This window comes from Nilaparvata lugens, chromosome 7, assembly GCF_014356525.2.
Source record: "Nilaparvata lugens isolate BPH chromosome 7, ASM1435652v1, whole genome shotgun sequence".
Taxonomy (NCBI): Eukaryota; Metazoa; Arthropoda; class Insecta; order Hemiptera; family Delphacidae; genus Nilaparvata; species Nilaparvata lugens.
Window position 1 is genome coordinate 16946997 of NC_052510.1, and position 17684 is coordinate 16964680.

Sequence of the window (17684 nt, forward strand, 5' to 3'; positions counted from 1 at the left end):
TTCATTAAATTTGAACATTCTCAATCCCATTTCAAACATTTTTCAAACTGATGGCTCAGATCATAAACGTTGTTTTATAGAATAACCCATGTTACCAATGAATTACAACTCAATTTTACAACAACTCTTACATCTCAACTCAACTCAACAACTCTTACAACAATGAACTTTTATCTTTTACCATCATGAAGCGAACGTTGTTGTTAGTTGACACCTTCCACAGAGTATCAAAAGTCAGCTCCAAAACCACCCCTGGTTCTCACTTTCCAATGTCAAATATTGTTTTTATTCCACCTCACTTTTCTCAACCCATACATTCATCCAATTCATTAATTTTTACCGTCTGAAAGCGAACGTTGCCATTAGTAGGCGCCTTCCACAGGGCATCATAAGTTCAGGACAGCTTCTAGTCCCCTCTCCCTTTCCACGTAACGATGGAGCAACGCAAAACAGAGACAAACAAGGTTAGGTGTGGTAACAATCCAGGAAAAGTTCTAGGACACGTTTGGGCCTTGCACCGCTCCAACCCCCTCTCTACCTCTATTCCGCAGTTCCCCCATTCCTCTTCACACCATTCGTCGGTTTGTTGTTTACCCCTTGGCGCGGCAACCAACCAGCCAACCGCAAGGCATCCCTTCCCGTTCGCTCTCCGTCTCACTCCGTTTGCCCTCGTTACGGCCGAGCGACAGAGACAGAAACTATTTCGTCACATCTCCCTAGCTGGTACCGCCGTGGTTCGCTAACCCACCTCTCTCCATTATCAGTTCAGACTCAGTTGAAAAACTATGCAAGAGATGTGACCGGTGAAAATTTTCACTATTTTCTAATTCTTGTTGTTTATATTTCTAATATGTGACAATTGTGTGTGACATAATTGGTTATGATAGTGTTAAGTGACTGTTTGTCCATAGTGATGTTTCCCTATGTGACCCCAATGGAATACTGTGCCTCCGATCTCAGAGTTTGTTGACTTTTCCTCCTCGAATCATGTCGAGTGTTGTTAAATCTGATGTTGGATTTCATTTACTTCTAGCTGGTGAGTTTCCTCATGAGAAAAGATTGATTGAATAGATTATTATATCATAGAATATTATCATATTATTATATCATAGATTGACACACAATAAGCTTCGGTTGACGTGTGAGGTTCTTTGAACCTTTGGATCTTTGAATCCGTCCCTTCAAAAACATATCATAGAATATGCAATGAGGTATTTGAATACTCAATTATATGTATTTTAAATTCATACATATTCTTATTTCAAAAAAATCAAGATGATGATTATCTTCAAATTATTAATTTTATTTCGTGGAACAAATCACAATGTTGAATGTGTATTCAAAAAATGTATGGAAATGAACAAATCATAGTTAATACAGTCTACATTATTTCAGTTAATGCTTTATTATTACTTTTGCTTCTAGAATCAAGTTAGCATAGGATCACGAGTAATCCAAAAACGATTATTAGATGCCTTCTGTAATTGAGTATTCAGCACGGTTTGATGAGAGAATTGAGAATTCATGTAATTGAATTGTGGTATTTTTATAGAGGTGTCACATCACCAGTGAACTCATGCTTTGGAATTGAAATTGCCTACAAGGAATGAATTTGTGCTTGAAGCTCTGCATTTATGAAGCTCTTTTATTGACAAATAAGTAGATCGTTGTCTTTTTTAAATAATTGGAAACAACCTACTTTTCCTGATAATATTCAAATGATTCATGCTTACTGTTACAAATATAAAGTATCATATTAAATCAAAATGTTATTTTATTTCTTATTTGAAATTTTCTTGCTTATAAATTGTTGAATAATGTGGAATGTTTTTACGAATTCTCTCAATCACCTATTCTATTCTCCATACCATAAATTCGGAGCTCACTATTTCCTATCTCTGAAACTCTGTCTCTCATTCTTTTCCCTCACCCACACACTCACACACTAGATCAAAATATCTCACGCTTTCTCACTCTCTTCTATTCCTCTTTCTCCAACTTCTCCTCTTATAACACTATCTTTATCTATTCATCTCTCGTTATCCCTTTCATTCTCTCTCATTCTCTTTTGCCTTCGTTCCTAAGATCATAATAGTCGATCAGGCAATAAAGTTCAATCAATTTATTTATAAAACTGTTTCCTATTAGCTTATTGACATAATTTATAGTATTATTGCATGCTGACATCATTACTGCAACTATCTAATCATTCTCTAACTGTGTCATTTAAGATAAAAACTTCCAAGTTTTTTCTCATGTTCTACTACTGAAAGATTACTTTTTTAGCGCAAAATATTGGCGAATTTCCCAAAATCAGTGAGGAAAAAATGAAAATTTAGTGCGAATAAACTCTAGATTGCCTTGTTATTGAATCTCTATTGTCTTTTGATGTCGAATAAAATTCAAGTGCTATGGGTCAACAGCCTGAGCTCAGTAATATAGGTCATGATGACTGAGTAGACAATTTTTTTATAGATTTGTAGTGCTGTTCAGAATAGAAACAGAGCTGCTCTTTCGATTATCACAATATTTTTCCTGTTTACGTTTGATCATTACTGAAAACTCATCGATTCCAATAGGCTCATTTTTTATATCTAGTTCGATTTTCACAGAGATATATAACATAATTTCCAATGTTTTGATGATTAAGGGTCAACATGGAATATCTTGATTCGATCACATTACTTTCACAATCTTTCAATTAGAAAATCGTCAATTCACTATTTTAGGAACCATTGAATGTATTTAGATTATTATGGGGATTGTATTTGAGAGCGCAGGATTTTGTGTTGTTGTCGCCACTAGCTTTGCGTGATTGAGATATAGAGCTTAAATAGGCCGTGTTACATACGTATGAGTATAGAGAAATAAATTGAAAACTCAAACTAACAAATAGGATCGTTTTTTTCATAGATTCGGAGTACTGTTAAAAATAGAAGCAGAGCTGCTCTTTCCATTATCACAATATTTTTCCTGTTTAAGTTCGATCATTGCTGAAACCACATCGATTCCAATAAGCTCATTTTCATATCTTGTTCGATTTTCACAGAGGGATGAATAGCATAATTTTTCATGTTTTGATGAAAAAGGCTACATTCCCTTGTTCCAATGTTACATCCCCCTCGTTATTAAAAAAAAGGATATTTCCCGACAAAAGTTTTCCTGTTGACCAGCTCAGATGCATTCTTGTTAATAGTCATAGCGAAGGAGAAGGTTGGTGAATAATATAAGATTGATGTATGAATTCAAGGATTATTTAAATTCAAATTGAAGTCATAATTTAAAAGAACAAAGCATCATGTGATTTATTCGCTGAGGAACGCTTCTGCAAGTAGGAATAGGTTCTCCAAATATTAATTTGAGAACTAGATAATCAATCATCAGTACCAAATCTATTCAAAATGAAAGTTTTTACAATATTCCATTCATAATTGGACATATATATTCCAGTAATTATCAAGCCAGCTCTCATGACACTTGACATTTGATGCATTCAGAGGATTCGAACTTTCAATACATGTCATAACCACTATAATATACACACATGGATATTAAATTTTTGGTGAGAGCTACTCCTATTCTTCTGGAAATTGAAAATCTAAGTACCCTTTTATTTACAACAAGTTTCGACATATTTTGAACAAGTGAAACATGATGTGAATAAAAGTTTTAAAAGAAGAGTAATTAGATTTTTAATTTTTCAGATAATTCGCTTTTAGTATTGAATATTCCAACTTTATAATCTCAAATAATGTTGATGAAGAGTACATTCTATTCTTCATTTACGACCTCATACTTTTTATTCTTGGTCACTTCAGCAGTTTAATTACTATGCTAGTTCAGATCAACTTTATATAATTCATCCAACAATAGCAGATAACCCAAAAATTGGACATTGTTCCTACTTTATGTGACAATAAAAATGGTCATTATGACACAGGTGTTAGTGAGGGGTAGAGCCAGTAGCAAAGTTGAGGGCTGAGAGCAGGCCAACATTGGTGGTATCATCAAATGTCACGATTGATTAGCGGAAGGTTGTTGCAACAGAAAACTCCTTGACCTAGTTGCAGAGCAATGACTCCCAGTTCGCGGCCGTCCCACAAACGCGTGCTTATTAATAGAGCGCTCACTTGATACGCGGTACCTGTTGCGTATCACCCAATCCTGATACTGGAAGCTGATGGTTTCAATGAAGCTGTGAGACACTGTATCAAGCAAGTGGGAGTTTGGTTGCTACCAACGAACTATCGTTGCAAGAATACGGCACGTAGGCATCGGTTTTGTATATCAAGGGCGGAATTTCACCAAATTACAAAATATTCTCACGATAATAATATTGTGAGAAATGAAGATTGGTTGGGGTGTGTGAGATGTTTTTTGCCTGTTAATGGATAATATTTGAAAATTAATTCCAGATTAATTCATGTTTCTTTTTATATGATTTTCATTGCATGCTTGAAATTTTCTATGTGGAGTTCAAAAGACAATCTGGTGGATTTGAATGGGTGCAATAAGTTGGAAATATGTTTGTTATGAAATTTCCTGTACAGTGGGATCTGCAAGATCAGAAACATTCATAAATTTAATATGTTTTTTCCAAAATCAATTCATAAGCGAGTTGTCTCATTTTTATTGTTTATCTTCTACTCGTTTTCCATATTATGTAAATATGACATCAAATGCTGGAATACTTCATGAATGGTTGATATAATAAAATATGATAGATGAAAGTACAGAATCTTCTTCAAATTCAGAGCTTCCTTCATGCAGAGAGTCTATTTCTGCAATCTCAATACTCAGTCTCTACTCATACTAAAATACGTTGGCTGTCTACTATGAATAGCCATGAACCCGTTCTTTGCTGGGATATTCAGATGTATAATAACTCTATACCTCAAAACATTTTTTCATGGTATCAGGGAGCCTCTTATTCTATAGTACAAGAGTTCTTTCTCAGAAATTCTGTTCGAAATGCTTGAATTCCTTAAAATCTTGTCTTTTAACCTTTTTTAAGGAGATCAACATGATTATTGATCTCATCGTTAAAAGAGTCATGGACAAGTATTGAACCATTTTTAATGAATTTCATCAAACTCCACAAGAATATTTATGACAATTCGATCTGGTGAAAAACAGTACTTTGCGAGAATATAATTCTCAAACGACTTCATGGCTATGAAAATTGATGTTTTCACTGAAAGAAAAATATATTAATCTATCTTACTCATTCTATTCTCACTTGAAGTCTACATTCCGGGATAGATCAGCATAAAATGATTATTATGATTTTATCTGTATTCTTCACTTTTTACTGTTATTTTATATAATAAGGTACAAGAAATCAGTCAAGACCTTCCTACTAGACAAAACAAATGTTGGTCTTGATGGTAATACTATGTTCTGATGGGAAGTAATTCACTTGAAGAGTAGATAACTTGGTGAACTTTATATTAGAAATCCTGTTTCCCAGAGATTATCTTTACAACTTGGCCTCTGCTATAACTTATCTCCAGTGGGAGTAGAAATCTGAGTCAGCCTTCTTCCTCCCTCCTTTGGATTCGCCCCTTCTCCAAACCAAAGGTTACCAAAAGTTATCACGGTCTCTTGAGGTTTGATAGCAGTAACGGGTTATCTCAGGTTAATGGACTTGACGCATAAATGCTGATCAGCTGAGTTTACGTAAAAGAGAAATTGCCAGGCAAAAACTTGGAGAACAACCGGTTGCGTAACCGTGATATGGGTGATCAGGATTTTCACTTCCTAATCCTGGTATACTGTATAGTCACGTTCGTTGAAGCTATATATATTTTTTGCTAACAGAAGTCCGGATTGTTCAACAAGTTAGAGGTTATAGACATTCTTATAACGTCATTTTGAAAAAAATAGAACGTATGATTTTGAAAAGATATAATAAACAATAGAATATTATTCACTCAAGCCTTTCGTTTATATATCTTGATTCGCTCAAACCCAACAGGTCACAAGTTATCTACTTGTTTTATAGCTTAGGTATAGCTTGAAAGATTTATAGTACCGTATAATTTGATTTATGAGAGAGAGAGAGCGAGCCTAAAATATGTTGCAGTCTGGTCTTTATTAATAGTAAAAAATTGGGCAATTTTCAACAAGTAACATGTTATTGGCATACCTTGATCCCAAAAATAACGCTGAATCCATTTTAATCATTGAGGAGACGATGAAAAATATATGGGTTTCTTATTCCTTGATATTCGGTTTGCCTACTTTATCCAATGGATTGTTCAATAACTATATTGAGCAAACAAGATTGAACGTAATACTTTCACATTCAAACATGTAATATCCAGGATTTCAAAGAATGTGTTGAAAACTGTCCATATGGATCCATCCAATTCAGTTTTTAGGAACTATTCTTAGGCTGGGTGCTGGAATTATGAAGGCTATCAAGCTTTCAATATCTTGAACTTCAATCAGAGTTCAAGTATTCATCATTTTCTATGTTTGAAATTCACAAACTTCAATTTTACTTTTGTTTTACAGGAATTATGACCCTTACGAGAACCCCGTGTGACCTGGACACAATGAGCCTGTATCAGGACATCAAATTGAAGAGACGAAAAGTTGATTCCAGGTGTAGCAGCGATGGTAAGCATACATTATTCACTCTATTCAGTTACAACTTAAAAATTGAGAAATTTTATTTTGATGTTTATTGTATAGATCGAGAAACCATCATCTTCTATTTTATTTTAGTCTGATGAATCAGTTGATTTTAACAAACTGCCCTACTTCTATAATCAATTTTAGAAGTTTTAAAGCGAACAGGTTGATTAAACTTCATTATAGATTGGAGCCACGAGCTTTTCGTCATTCTACTTGAATAATTTGTGGAAACATTGAGCTAGGTTTGATTCTAATAACTAATCACAAGTTATAAAGGCGTTGCTTTACTTACACATTGGCGCCCTGTTACATGGTGAGTCGACTGTCAATAACAGGGTACGCAAAACTTTCCATGCATGTGTGTGAGTGATGCTTGCATGTTTGCATAAGCTGCTCCTTCAAATAATACGAGTACGCAGTACCAGCATCTGAAAGAATAATCTTCTATGCTTGGAAGTACTCTCGTACAAAAGTGAATAACACAAACAACGAAGTGATTTGTTATTGAATCACTTTTTGCTATTGATTTGTTATGTTCAACTCAAGCTTTTCTTGAATGTTTTATCTGAAATGCATTGACGTAAACATATTATACAGTGATAGATATCACTGTAAAACATATACACAATACAGTAATATTGGCTGCTATATCATAATGTCTACAATTTTATATGATTGAAAAATTGATTTAGAATACAAAACTGTATAGTGAGAACACAATATTGTTGTTTTAAATTAATAAAGCAATGTTATGTAAAAATAAAATTGTGATGAATTTGATTATAGAATAATATTAATTAAAAAAACTTTCTTATAATTAAGCACAATTAATTAATTCGATTTGATTCTAATTTTTATATATATTCGGGTAAAATATAACTCGTATCAGGTTATCAGAGATGTACGACATATTGTTTCAAAACACATATTTCAAGTCATTCTCATTAAATTTAGAAAAATAGTTGAATTCCATCGCTATGGAACACAATTTTGAGCCTATTCTAATTATCAAAGAGCTAATTTCCTTGTGCTAATTGATATTTTTTAAATTATATATATTATGTCGAGTTGTAAGTTGCGGACCAGAGTGGTGGCTTTTGGAGAAGGTTTTGAAAATATATTTTATGCTGCTAAACCTATCTGGATGGGGGCATTAAGAGATCTATTGTTTAATATTGGTTGAGCATTGACATGGGTTGACAGTTATTGTTTCCCATTCCACCGGCGTTGAAGGAGGGGTATTGTTCTCTCTTGACCGTTCCATGCCCCCATCCAGATAGGTTTTACCCATATATTCAATTAATTAAATTATTTAAACAATTTTATATTAGAATAAAATTGAGTTGAATTCAATCATAAAATAATTAATTGAACAAACTTACTTATAAGCTCAATTATTCAACGTTATTAATAATCATTTTAATATGTGATAGATAAATTCAATTGAAAAATATAATGCAATGAAAAATAAATGTCAAGTCCATACAACTACGTGGTAAAATTCTGAATCTATAACAATAGATATTGTGAATAATGAACTTGCTATTCAGAACTACATAATAAATTTGCACTTATTTCCAAACAAAGTGCCTGCAACTCAGCATTTCTGCTTATTGGATTCCGGAAAAAACAACTAATTTTTCCAGAACAATTGATGCACTTGACCGGTAATTCTAAACAAAGCGGCTATCAACCCGAGATTCTCAATAAAACGATGAAGTTTTTATAATAATATTTCTAAACTTGATCGATTCCAGACATCATGGCTATATATTAGTAACCTGAGATTTAATAATACAGTAAACCTCTCCACAACTATTGGTAAACTTGACCGACGATTCTATGGAAGAGCTCGACCATCAACCTCAGATTCTCATTAGCTGATGATATCACAGGAGTGACAATGACATTCAACACATTATGACCTATCCTACTCGCCTATCAGTTCTCACGGAATCGATGATTTCATTTACATGGCAGTCAGTCATTGTCCACGATGAGCCAAGCAACGGTACTCTTAAAGGGAAACTCGAGTTGGCCGTTCGATTTCCAGTTATATCTATGAATAGGATTTCTACGAACAAATATGCACACCGGTAATTTATCATTAGTTGCATAGCAGAGGCGGGTCTGACTAGACGTGTGTAATAGAACTGGCTAAGTCGTCTATCAAGTAGTCATCTCTGTATAATATACTATCGAGAAGTCCTCTCTAGTAATACATTATAGTATCTTATAATACTATCAAGTAATAGAGTATCTAAAGTATTCTCTATATAATAGCGTATTGGCCTTTATTAAGCGATATTACTCGAAATAATGTTGTGATGCGATGTTTCTTGTAACGCTATAGATGGATAGCCTCGAGAGAATGCATGCAACCACTGTTTCCTTCTCTGTCGCACCTGCACAATCACCGCATCTTCCATCTCGCTCTCCGTTGTTTGCTTCTCAAGTCGACGAAGGTCGTCAACTTCGTTTCTGTTGAGAAACGTAGCATAAAATGCATTTACATAGCTCTTCATATCTGTCTCCTCGCTCGCTCCCCCACCTCTCAATCCATCCATCTCGTTTCAACGTTAGTTGCGGAAGGTTTCTCGAATACGAGTTGTGAATAGGTCGTGGTATCGAAAGCAATAACTGAATCATAACGGCTCTATCATGGCTGGTTGCTGCTTTGTTCGTCAGTTGTTGGAACGTGAGTGATTGCGAGTGTTGGAGTTTAAAGTGGGTAGGATATTTCTGATAGTTATCGTGTGGAAAAATCAAAAGTGAACTTTGTTGCGCTTGTTTGAATAAATAGGAATAACCCGGAAATAGTTATGAGACGCTAGGTGAAGTATCTACGAGCTGCTTGAGTTTTAGTAGGAATGTGATGAGAAAACCTGTAGATTTAAACTAGTGAAAGATAACTACATTATGCTAAGTTTCTGAGTTTTGTGAGATCTGGAATGATCACATCAAAAATATTATTTTTGAAAATTGGTGAGTGGTCAATACTGGAGTGGAACAAACTAGGGAAGGAAACTTCATTTTTCTCGTGTCAAAAAGTGGAAATGGATATCAAGGTCAACCCGGAAATAGTTTTTTGGAATGCCTGAATCGGTTGAATCAATTGCAAAAGTGAATCAGAGGAAAAAAGTGAAAATAAGTGTGAGATTGTGTTGTGTAACTTGAAGGAATGGAATCTGATAACGCGGAAATTTTGTCTGCAAAAATTGAATCTGTAACTGCTAGTTGAATTTTTCGATCTAATGTATAATTCGTGGAATAATGCGTGTAGTAACTCTTGAATAATGTGAATAAATGTACCAGAAAATGTTACCGGCAATGCAGGTGGAAAAAGATATATCTCCTAACATGGGAAAGTAATTTTTGTGGTTGTATTTTAGTAGAAATGTGATAGTGAAACCAGAAAATATAAAGGAACCACTAGCTAATATGAAGTTCCTAGAACTAATGAATCGATGATCTCTTTTTTGATGTAAATGTGGTGTATTTTTCAAGTCGAATAATTTGTTTCTGATACTTTGAATCCTTCAGAGTGAATGACTGTAATTTTGGAATTATATTCTACACTGCCATATATTATTTGTTTATAAATTTAGTGTCCACAAACAAGTGTTCATAGAGCAATATCTCCTCATTTTCATTCATTAACTTCAAATTATCACAAGAGTCCAGAAGTGGGAAGCTATTTAAATGGAGTTTACAATACGGGACGATAAATATAGGGAAATCGAAAGCTGTGCTGTTCTTTATCAGGATGTGATTTCCAATGTGAATATTGAAGATTTCTGTAAAGGGAACTCGTCAGATCAAAACAAAATGGAGAACAGTCAGTTGATTGACGCGGAAATGGATCTATATCTGAAAATGGAGCGTATACTTTTTGGTGAGTGGAATGATTTTTAAAAATTTCAAACACCATCATATCTAAATTTCTTGTTATGTGAAAGATACAATATAATGTAAATTAACTATCATCCGGTCGCAGAAAAGTCTGTTAAATTCCAATCCCGATTAAATGCCACGATAACTAATCAGAGAAGTCTTCTTCTCAGAAAAAGCTTCTCTGATTGGTTTTCGTAGAATTTAACCATGATTTAATAGGCAGGTTAGAATAACAGGCTTTTGTGCACCCGAGCCTATAAATTCAAATGTCATATAATATGGACGTTCAAAAACGTCAATTCTTGAAGGACATTTTGGGCTAGAAAGTCTGCAGTTTTCTCTCATTTCAGTTCAGAATCTTCAATATTAACGTTTATTTGCACGAATTACAATAATTTTCGGGAAAATGCAACTACTATACCCATCAAGAGTTTGAATTAATCGGTTTTCTGTCACATGCCTCTTACGTTTTAGGATCATCAACATGAGTTAAATTGTTGATTTAGTGTTCAATCAGATTAAAAAATATATATTTAAAAGATTATTTGTTCCTATTGAATTTCACTGCATTCATTGTTCTTGTAGTTGAGTGATTCAAACTTTTGAAGATTTTTACAAGGATTGCCACCAAGCTGGTTCAGTTATCAATTGCTGCTTCCACACAAATTAGAATATCATTTTAGTCCAATTATCATCTGGATATCATTCATAATCTGCGATGAACAAAAGTGGTACGCTCTACTCCATTACCCAAGTAAAATGATCCCTTATTCTCCTATATCATTTCCAAGTTATCGAAGTAGATGAGCAGAAAGAAATTGGAATTACGCATGTAAGTCTTTTCTCTTGTACTCAAAAATTCAATTCAAGTCTGACAACTAATAATAATCTAGTGCGATAAACAAGTAACACCTTTGCGAACAATAACTTTTCTTATCATTTCAACATAACGGACTACTTGAGTGGACGGCTATCTCCAACTATATTTACAGTTGCTCATTTAAAAGTATAACTTACATCGAACGTTGTAAATTATGATAAATCAATAGTTAAAAAGTGTTTTGCTCGTCAATATTTGAGGGTTCGTTCACCTCTCGAGTGGGTAACGAACACAGTTCAAGGAAATACGGTGACATACTTTCGACTGAACGATATTTCGTGTGTAGTTTTTACAAGGTCTATTCTAGTAGTTTTCACTACGGGAAAATACGCGAATGCACTATTTCGACTCTAATTATAAGCGACTCAGAGTCACCGACATTTCTTTCACCTACTATAATGACGAATAAATTTAGAACAGCTTTTTTACTGTCCCGTAAGCATGTTTCTCATTTCTTTTAATAGCAATGTCTCTGTACTGCAATATTTTTGTGGAATTTTAAGTTGATGACGTAAATGTATATCTTCAGATTGTAATTATTCATGAAATAGATGGATAGATTCATGAAATTAGAGTACTCGTTCTACTATAATTTGATTATTTTATCAATTTCACACACTAAAATACACATCTTATAAAACTTGGTAGGGAATCAGCTAGTCACAAGGAATATATTGGGATCATTATGCAAATTCTGTAAAATCGAAGAATAATTTTACAATATTCTCCAATTTCATCTTTCCATTCTCAAAATTCATCTTTCCTTTTCTCATTCAAATCTTGTTATCCCATGAGCATGTTCTGAATTCATATGAAAATGAACGCTGCTTATATCATTCTCGTACTTATTATTTGAGCTATATCATTCCGTAGAAAATTGAATCATGGCATAAGTGTTATGTAATAAGTTTATCTAGGGTAGAGATTTATACAATATAGAAGAAATAGATTTGTTATTAATTCATCACAGTCATAAATCAGCCATTCATGAATTATGAAACAGTCTCATTCGAAAAACTCATTGAATTCGAAATGATTCTTCCAAAAATACAATACTGCTTAGCATTTTGTGGTGCTGAATTGATCTTCATAATTCATCGATCTGGAGTGATATGGAATTTGAAACTGTAAAGATTTTATTTGTTGATCGAATTCCAAAATGATAGTTATTTTTATATTAATATTACTGTATTTTTCAAACTGTGCGTTATTTCAGAATGAGTACAGAGAATTCTCAATGCGCTTTGATTTGATTTTTAATTAGTGTCTATACGTCGAGTATACTGCTTAGTTTTCATTTTCATGATAGGTATTCATAAAATGTTCAATTTTATATTATAATTTGTAAACCTACATCACAGTAGTTTCGATGATTTAACGTGAATTTCTTAAGTTATTGTAACGGTCAAATTTATTGCTATATTAGACTCATCACTTATAGTTTACTAGGAATACCAAATGTGATAAAAGGCACTCCACTAGTTTCATTAAGTTTATACCGGTACAATACTGGTAACAAGATTATTATTGTAATGTAATAATTGCAGTATATTGAAGAATAGAGTTAACAGGTTTGGAAATTGAGAAATATTTGAATTATCTGCCACTACGTTCTATTTAGTTGGCAAAATAGGCTTCCTTGACCTTGCTACTAGAAAATATTGAGAAATTAATCCGTAAGGAATTGCAGCAACGCAATAAGCGACGCAGAAATTACTGTTCGTCTTTCCTCCTGCATCAATATTTCGTTGCTGTTGCGTCACCAAACTAGTTCAATATAATGATGAATGCATCAACATGTCTTATTCGGAAATCCTGTCAAGGTTCAGTGGATTATTATTGGAAAATAGTTTGATTCCACCAATTGCGTCTAGTTGTCAACCTTTCCGCTAGAGTTGGTTTCATTGCCATAGGGCCGATGGCCTGAGCAAGGTTGGCCAGCCTTGCCGTGCGATTTTGAGGTCTCCGCTGGAAAAACAGACTTGAGTGAATGCCTGCCTGAGGATAACCGGGGTTAATGCTACCGATCACCTTCATGAATCCGTTTCGCGGCTAAAGCTCCGAACAATAACTATCAAAATGCTGGCAGTAAGAGGTTTTCCTGTTGTTGCAACTGATTCTTGACGGAAAATTCATGTTCTAAGTTCAATGATTGTGGAAATCGTTTGAACTGAGCTTCCACTTGAAAATAATGCGTTCGAAGAGAAAATTAGTTTTTTGAACTTAAACTTGTTTCTTATTTTCTTTAAAATTAGTTTCTTTGGAACCCAAAATCATTCGGAACCCGAGCTTAGCATTTACGTATTGTCATAAAAACCAACTTTTTTTTGTTTAACTACATTCACTCATCTTACACTCATTTGCAATACGATCGGAATTTTCCACAAATTTAGAGAAATTCTGAATCTGTCTTTGATATAACTGTTTTACTACTGAACTTTCCAAAAAGCTCAGACCGGCTATGAACTCTCCATTTGTGACAATAAAAGTGATATAAATAAATTTCATTCACCAATAATTAATAATTTGTCTTCTGACAAAAGATGTTGGGAATATATTGTTGGTAGATATTCAAGCTCTTTCGATTCCAGGTTTTGTATTTCATTTCGAACAAACATTGATGTATAAGTTCCATCATAGTCCCAATCATCCGTTGATCTCTTGGAGATGTTTCAAAATTATTATTCATATGTCTTTAAACAAATTCTATGAAAGAGTTGATATTATTTATTTTAACTATCAATGATCAAACTAATTTTCTAGTAATATTTTTCAAGATAAATTTTGAATTTGAATTTTGAATTGTCAAATATTCGGGTAATGTGCACAACCAAAACTGTTAATTGTCTGAGTGGATCATGAATCCTATTTTTGTACATTGCAGATTAATAATAGTGTAACAAACGAGACAAGTATCTCATTATAATGTGATATGCTTTCCGATGTAATATTCATATGATATAGTTTCTATTTGAATTTCCAATTCATTTTATTCACACATGAATTGCACTTCAATTCTGTTCTGAGAATTGAATACTGCAGTTCTATCTATACACCTGTTTCCACCACCTGTTGGTTTAGAGTTCGCTCCAACGATAATAAAATTATTTTCTCTGAGTGAGCTATCACAAACTTTTTTGTGTAGGTCAATTGGTTCATTACCGATATTACAATCCTCTGCCGCTGTAGTAATTTGGGAAACTCCTCCGAGATTATCGTACAAAACAGCGTAATGATAATGTAGTAGTGAGCAGCTCAAGGTTGTTGCACGTATATCGCTCTCGCTATTGGCGAACACGGTTTCCCTTGGACGCAAGACCTCCATACACTCCGCAGAGCCAAGGCAGAGCCTCGGCAGAGCCAGGTTGAAGGCCGGTCAATGTGTTCAGTTGAGACCTACCTGAAAGAGTCTTTGACCGAAAATTAGGACACCTCGCTAGGCTGCAGCCTACTGTTGCTAGGTTATGTAGTATACTTATTATAAATGTACGCCCCTAACGTGATACTACACAACACAACAAACGCTGCAAGGTTCTTTGCGAGCAGCTTGTGCAAACAGCCTGCGATCATGCGTTCATTAACTGCCATACTATATGCTGTGAACATGCGTTGCTAACGTTTCTCACTGAACTCTAGATCGATGTGTGAAATTGACGTTTTCTTAATTAGGACTTACACATTATGATTCATGTTTAAGAGTGTTATTCACCACACCTTTATTATGGACTACTCCTCTACAAAATTCTGCCATATTGTAGGTTTCCAAGAAAATTATGCTTCTTCGTAACGATCAGCAATCAACTTATTTTGTTGGACGATAATTTCTGTACTCCTAATGCGTTTGTTATCAATTTTCCTGTTCAAATTGAACTAACCTACTTTTAACATACTTTCACACTGGAAAAAAGCAACGTTCCTTACACCTCCTAATCATGATATTTCTTATATAGTATTCACCACAATATAGTGAGCTTTTCAAGAGACATAATAAATTATATGATTATTAGTCAACGAGAATAAATTTTGAGATGCCATAACTCATACTGTAACGAACTAAGCTGCTATATGGACCATCTACGTTGAACATTCCGAGTTTAAACGAACAGCTGATCTACCTCCGTTTAAAGTGAGATGGTGCATGTGGGCCTAAGAAATTGAAGTGATAAATTAAATGTGAAAAGTTCGACAAAACCATGATCTATCGTTTTTAAACAATCATATATAATTTATGTTGAATCTTGATCAAACTGATGCCCGGTTGCAGAGTCGTCACATAAAGTTAAAAACAGGCAGTTAACTCATGTAACGACTGCAGCCGGGCCTGAGCCTGCTAGAATCATCTACACTTATTTGCCAGAATCATAAATATCGCTACATTCTGTTTTGTTTTGAGCAAGATTTATCTTAATCAATTCAACTCTTAATCGATGAGCGTATCTGCAATGTCATTGTTTTGGAAGATGAAGTCAATTACATGTTACAGTTATGTAATGATGTGCTTTCTGTTTGTTGTAGGAGAAAGTGTTGCTGATACAAGTACCTCCTCCCCTGATATGACAGGTCCTGGGTCACCCTGCAAGCTGGAAATCGTCCGCCATTCTCCCAGTCCCAGCCCAGTACAAAGGTAATACAATAATTAAAATGTATCCTCATTTATTAATAAAGTTTAATTGATTTTTGAAGAATATTTTATTGTGAATTTTCATGTGCTATTCAAAAGACTCTTCACAGTAAGAGATTGGATTTACAAAATTTTTAGAAAGGAATTCATTGTATGAAATTTCTTTGTAGATATTTTGTCTCTCTTTGATTGATAATCCACTAATTTATCATTAAATTAATAAACTACATAAGTCTATAATTATGATGAGCATTACAAAAACGTTTGCTGCATGAGAACTGTTGGAGTACAATTTTAAATATTTCCAATAAATTATTGGATTTCTTCACCGTAATGTACTTTTTAATTGGGATCGCTTTTTAATGGCTATCATCTTACCAAAAACCTGCAACAAGAAAAGTTATGAATGAAGACCTGATTTTGTAATAATTTAAAATGATAAAGTTGGAAGATCATTAAATGGCAGAGGTGATTATTAGATAGATTAGATACTGCACTTATCCACCAAGTGAGATGGTCTTTACTGCTCGATTCAATTCCAAATGATGAGAATTCACTTACATTAGATCATCTGAACATGATATAACTAATATACAGTGGCAGAAATGCAACAATTCAGAGAGCTCAAAGAATGAAAGCACATAAAACTATATTATAATAATGCAGTAGTTCAACTCACGCCAAGTCCACGGTCTCCCCCAAAACCGACTCCAGAAACCCCTGTTCCATGCCCAGGGCCCTCCCCAACTCCAGGGCCCTCCCCAACTCCAGGGCCATCCCCAGAACCACTCAGAAGTTTTCAGATCACCTTTATCTGGTGTTTTTTGAGTGTCAGCCAAGCATCCTGCTAGTATTGCAAGAATTCCAAAGCAAATACATATCTGAAAGATTTGAAATGTATGTGTAAGTCTTGGAGAGTTTTATTGTGAAGATAATTTCAATTAAATGAGTTGGTATTCAATAATAATTGATGATCAAACAGGAATTGGAAGGTGTTAATTGCTCTGTGATTTTTGATATTATCACAACTGGATTTATTGGAAAGATACGAATAGTACCCTCTAATTTAACTGAGAGTTGAAATTGTCACTTTCAATTAACTAACACAATTTATAGATGTTTGGTGTTTTGTTAACGGATTATAAGGTGAAAGCTGCAATGCTAATAATGAATTATGAATATTCAAACTCTGATTTCTGATTCTGAATGTTCCTTGAGCATTCAAAAGTTCAGACTGTTCAAATGTTGATTTTTTCAAAAACTGATATCTTAATTTGAATTTCCACTCACCTTTTTGAACATTGATGCTTGTGAGATGATAGACAAATGTGAATGTAGAATCGTCTATTCAGACCTCTTATTATATTCCAGCAGGCCAATTCTCTGGTCTATTAGCTACTAAGGTCTGATGGTTGTTGTGACGTCGATTTTCAGGAATATCTATAGTTTTCCAACTGACAGGTGATTAGTCGCTCATTTTTCATATTTGATAATGAAATTATTTTTAAATCATATTGTTAGCGAATGGAGTCGATTAAGACCAATGCGTACTAATCATTTGTTCTGATAGAGCTCAGGAGTTAACATGAGCTTTTCTTTGTTAGAATGATATTAAATGGTTCATATTCTATCAAATAAAAAATTCAT

General features: G+C 34.0%; 2 protein-coding genes across 3 annotated transcripts in view; one reads left to right on the top strand and one right to left on the bottom strand.

Moving 5' to 3' along the window:
• Window positions 1-795: 795 nt before the first annotated feature.
• Window positions 796-17684, top strand: part of LOC111051833 (hormone receptor 4) — a 41704-nt gene continuing 24815 nt past the window's right edge. Inside the window, exons 1-3 of the mRNA XM_022338405.2 lie at window positions 796-1036; window positions 6520-6624; window positions 15932-16040. Of these exons, the coding sequence (XP_022194097.2) occupies window positions 988-1036; window positions 6520-6624; window positions 15932-16040 (263 nt within the window). The 5' untranslated portion in view covers window positions 796-987. The remainder of the gene's footprint in view (window positions 1037-6519; window positions 6625-15931; window positions 16041-17684) is intronic.
• Window positions 12871-17447, bottom strand: LOC120352285. 2 transcript variants are annotated; one of them, XM_039432195.1, is made up of 3 exons: window positions 17328-17447; window positions 16717-16918; window positions 12871-13384 (listed from the first exon to the last, which is right to left on the bottom strand). In XM_039432195.1, the coding sequence occupies exons 1-3, from the start codon at window positions 17337-17339 to the stop codon at window positions 13287-13289; spliced, it is 312 nt and encodes a 103-aa protein (XP_039288129.1). In that variant the 5' UTR covers window positions 17340-17447; the 3' UTR covers window positions 12871-13286. The 2 variants fall into 2 exon arrangements, with proteins under 2 accessions (XP_039288129.1, XP_039288130.1); XM_039432196.1 differs by lacking the exon at window positions 12871-13384 and adding an exon at window positions 16065-16422.

What these genes read in the sequence shown, in the direction of transcription:
- LOC120352285 (XM_039432195.1), bottom strand. An exon ending in GGGGAGACCGTGGACTTGGC is followed by an intron (nt 13,385 to 16,716) that starts GTGAGTTGAACT and finishes CTGTTTTTCCAG; the next exon opens with CGGAGACCTCAAAATCGCAC.